General features: G+C 25.6%; 1 protein-coding gene across 1 annotated transcript; it reads left to right on the top strand.

Moving 5' to 3' along the window:
• Positions 1 to 1,609: 1,609 nt before the first annotated feature.
• Positions 1,610 to 3,746, top strand: LOAG_12396 (hypothetical protein; the record flags this gene model as incomplete). The annotated part of the gene is made up of 6 exons (XM_020448538.1): positions 1,610 to 1,652; positions 1,816 to 1,937; positions 2,271 to 2,412; positions 2,687 to 2,823; positions 3,050 to 3,229; positions 3,591 to 3,746. 6 exons carry the CDS (start codon positions 1,610 to 1,612, stop codon positions 3,744 to 3,746), a joined length of 780 nt encoding a protein of 259 aa, XP_020301327.1.
• Positions 3,747 to 5,209: the final 1,463 nt, after the last annotated feature.

The following is a 5,209-nucleotide window of genomic DNA, read 5'->3' as shown; positions in this document are numbered from 1 at the left end:
TATATATATATATATATATATATATATATATGTCCAAATGTTAGATGGGCAAATAAACAGATAAACTTACATTTCTTAAGGAATATATATATATATATATATCCAAATGTTAGATGGCCAAATAAACAGTTAGATAAACTTGCACTTCTTAAGGAATAAATAGGAACTAAGATGCCTAATGGTGTGGTAAAAGTGCCATCGTTGCTCTTATCATCCTTTAATTACCGTATGATTAAAGCGGTACTTGAAAAGGCGGAGCGAAAGCAACCAATCCGATTCATTTCAGTGTTCTTTTATAACCAATCAAAATGTGCACACCTCTTTTGTTCCTTAACATAGGGAGAAAGGAGTGTAAATACGAATATATGTGCATAAATTTGTATATGTTAGTGTTATTCGAAGGTAAGATAATACAAGAAAAAGGATGGATTAAAGGAAGTGAAGAGAGAAAGAGCAAATAAGAAAGGAGGAATTTAAATTTAAAATATACAAAAAGTCCATTATGCTCTGCAAAAATGCCTTGTAATGTAGGATGTGTTTGTTAAATTGATTGAGCAGTGCTGAAAATTGTGTGAAAATGGAGTGTTGAACAAATGAAAGAAGTAATTGGAATAATACTGATGAAATTAATTACTAATCCTTATGATCATCATCATTATCACCACCATCGTCTCATTATCATTAATTTAACTAAAGATATGAAGACATATTATATATGAAGACATATTAACTTTTGATAATAATGGTGTCGATAATAGTGATGTGATATAATAGTAATTAAATAATATAATATAATAGATGAGCAACAATATAGATGTGATAATAGCAATAACAATAATAACTCCAACAATGGCTATAATGTAATAGCAATAGCAATGAAAATCCTTTTATTGCTTAAGAATGATGTCAAGTTTTTTCTTATTTTTTTTAGAGTTTAATTAAATGCAGAAAAGCATCAATTAATAGGCCTATACATGCAAACATTTACAAACGTATTAGACAAGATAAGAATGCAATAATTAAATTGGCTCTTCAACATTTATTTTTAATGCAATTGCTGTTATTAGCGCTTAAAGGCTATTACTAGTTGAATTTAGCAGAAGAAAAGATCATCAAAAGACTATGGATCGTTTATGATTCATTAATTACAGTATTGTTAATTGTTTTTTTTTTAAACCAAGTCTTTTGATAATGCTTTTTGTTTCTTATCTAACAAATCTCTATCAATAATTTCAACATTTAAAATTCTATCTGTTTGAAATTTTTGTCAATAGTTACAATTTCTTCCTCTTTTTCTTCAAAAAAAAAAAAAAATGGTAAATTTAATAAATAAATTTAATAAAATTTATCAAAATCTTTAATATTGCATTCTCATCTTCAATTTTTATCTTTAATTTTACAAACGATAGCAAAGTAATATAAAAATGATAAATAGTTATCATTATGATAAGTCTTCTTTGAATGATTGATATTAAATCGGTTGAATTTTAGCATACCATTGTTTACGATTGAATTAAGTGATAAACTAATGAAAAGCAATGCATTATAAGGTATTTCTCGGGGACTTTTTTTTTTATGAACTGGAACATTTGATTTACTATATGTGTTGATGACAATTGATTTGATAAACTGTCATTTTATTACACGAATTTGTGTAACGATTTAAACTTGAAGAATTTGTGAACACGTAAAATGTTCAAAATTATTAATTGAGGTAGTTATCGTTGTTTCGAAGGACAAAAACCGGAATGTTACTGAATGATTCAGAAATGAATAACAAGTTGAATGTATCCATATGAAATATTGCAATTTCAGGTGAAAGTATTGTGGTATGTAGCAAGAATCAGTTAGATTTAGTACAACAAGTTATTCAACAAAAAGCAATTTTCGCTCATAGATATGAAGTTCGAAGACAACGAATTAAATTAATTATTGAGGTTAATTTGGATTTTGCAATTTTTCATTTTTCGTTTTTCTTCCACAATTTTTTAATGTGAGTTCATCAAATATTTTCATTTTTTTTTTCTTTCGATCTATCAATAATTCCTGTTTGTAAAAATTTTTTCTTATCATTTTTTCTTTCTTTTTGTAAAAAATTCTTTCTTTACACTTAATCGTTCAGGTATTTTGCAAATATTAATTAGTAACATATCGTAATAATTTGCAAATATTAATCAGTAATAATTTATAATAATTTGCTCTAAATTCTAATATAACTTATAATTGTCACAGTGATCATTTTCCCAATCGAACAACAAGTATGATTATAGGCAGTATGCGGTGGTCTTTGTAAGGATGAAAATGATCTGGAAAATTTGCTATCACTATTGTTTTTCGAAAGGAAATTGGCGATAAAGGATGAGCTTAATTTCCTCATTGCAAAAAAATTAATTTGTCATCAAAAAGATTTCGGTATTAATTGTGTCATTTTTAGTTTATCAACTAAATTTAAACTATTTTTTTTATAACTAGTTGATAATTAGTGTCTTTAAAAGTGATAAATCTAATTTTTCGCACCCAATCAATAATTAGTACCTTTCAGCGTAATAAAGATTTGAATAGCATCAATGCTACCACTATTTTATCACTGCTTTTTTTAATACAATTTTTTGCTGTTTTTTTTTTATGTTGTAAGAATTTTTCGTTTGTCTCACTCATTTTGCAAACTAAAATTGTGCAATTGAAGGTCTGTGTGGGACTCAGTTAGGCCGAGCTGTATTCACGTCATCATTGTCACCTGATATTGCATTACAAGTTTATGATGATCTTGAAAAGGCCATGCGTTCCTTAGCTTTAGATAACGAGCTTCATTTACTTTATTTGGTAATTTTTCCGAGTTTTTCTCACTTCTTCCTTGAAATTACCAATAATTCCAGTAGTTCTTGTTCGGTGAATTGCAAAACATGAAATAAGCAGTTTCTTGAGCACAAGAGAATTAAGCTGAAATGGATCATCATTCGTTAGGGAAAAGAGGATGGATATTTCAAGCTATCACGATATATATATATATATATATATGTATCAACACGATACAGCACCATAATTTGAGGTGACGCCACTCCATAATGATTCCATTTGGATAAATTACATCGATTGGAATGTTTACTATAATATTTGGTCTAAATTACCTAGCAGATTGCAAAGAGTTGGTAAAATGATTGGTATTCTCGATAGTTTTATTCTTGGTAAGATTCAAGGCAGACAAGCCTCCAAAACAGGCAATATGCAGGTATTCACTCAAATTTACTCATCCTATTTTAACAGCAATTAATCTTACTTACATATAATTCTATTTACATTGGATGTTAATTTATAGTGCAACAGAATTTGTATCAATTAAAAAAAAAAGTGTAAAATATAAAGATTTGAACTCATAATCGTTTTTTTGACAAATGAATTATTTGTTGCATATCATATTGTCATCATATTTCGATCAATAATTCGATTATTATAATTATTATGATTTATTTTCAATTTCTTATATTAATAATTTATGATATTTATCATCATTTTATAATATGTGGTATTATTTTTACTATGAAATGCTTATATTTGTAAATTCATTTTTTTTTCTTTTAATAATATTTCAGGTACATTTACGTTTTCTTTCTGCATTGGCACTTTTCGATCTGATAAGAGAATGTCCACTTGGTGATGTTGCTCGACGTTTTCATATAAATCGTGGAGCATTACAAACCTTACAACAACAATCAGCAACATATGCCTGTAAATTTCTTGTAATTTAAAATTTAATTTCTTTTCATACATTTTCTTTTCTGAATTTCCAATATAATTTACTAATCAATTTTTTTTTCTTAAATTTATATAAATCATATTCAAGCATGTTGCACATAAATTTCTCATTGATTAAATTATTGTTATATACCGTAGAATTTACAGATTAATATTCTTAATAAATAACTGACAGAAATGATAAATAATAGAAGTGTTAATTTTAATATTAAAAGAAGGTTGGATGAGAATGAGAGATGATCCATTTTCATGAATATGATTAGATCAGTTCAGATCAAGTTGTTCTTTCTCTATCTTAATTAGCTTATTCAATAGACATAAAAGAGAAAAATTAGTCTCTGCGGCTTTTCTTTGCTAATTCTTAATTTTGATGCAAACAGGCACTTAAGTAAGGCAAATAAGGCTTTCAAGAGAACGTTCATTAAGCATACCTTCATTAAAAACGTTACCCGAATGAATATACATCCTTACCAATTGCCTTTGTTATCATCAATAACCGTTGCCTAACTTTGTCATTCTCTTTCCCCTCTTTTTCATCATATCTATCATAAAAATTTCTTATCTCTCGAACATTTAACTACCGTAATTCGGCCCCAATTTGTTGTAGTTAAGGCGCCATTTTTCATACTAATTATTGTCTATTTCTCTTTCTTTCTTTCTTCCTCTTTCTCTCTCTTTCTTCGCATCAAAATACCACTTGTATTAGTATGGTAAAAGGAAATGGAAATTAGCTAAATTAGGGAATTTTATGTTTGTGACAATTATGCATGGATTTCAAGTGAGATGGTAAAAGGATAAAATTACTTTTCGTTGTAACAAGATTAAAATTATTAATCAAAATGTAATAATCATGCAAAAAATGTGATAAATTGTGGTAATTAAGGAAACATAAAATCAAATTAATGATTAGCATTCACAATATAAGTGAATAATAATGATAATAATGACGATAACATCACTAACGAACAAGCAAATTAAAAACGAGAGCAATGATAATGGCAGTAATAATTTAACAATGTTAGTGATAACAACGAAATAATTAATAATGATAGTTTTAATTATTCTGATATATGATGGTGATCATTTTATAAATAATTATTTATAACTGCTCTATTTGTACTGTTACTTGCTAGGATATCCTTAGTTTGCAGTAATACTGTTTTATTCATAATAATGTAATAATGATTATTATTATTATTATCATTATTATTATTATTATTGTTATTACTAATTATTATTATTATTATTATTATTATTATTATTATTATTATTATTATTATTATTATTATTATTATTATTATTATTATTATTATTATTATTATTATTATTATTATTATTATTATTATTATTATTATTATTATTATTATTATTATTATTATTATTATTATTATTATTATTATTATTATTATTATTATTATTATTATTATTATTATTATTATTATTATTATTATTATTA

The sequence above is a fragment of the Loa loa genome (assembly GCF_000183805.2).
Source record: "Loa loa unplaced genomic scaffold supercont3.91, whole genome shotgun sequence".
NCBI classification, from domain to species: domain Eukaryota; kingdom Metazoa; phylum Nematoda; class Chromadorea; order Rhabditida; family Onchocercidae; genus Loa; species Loa loa.
Note: the sequence above shows the minus strand (reverse complement) of the source record. Positions and strands in the feature narration are given on the sequence as shown.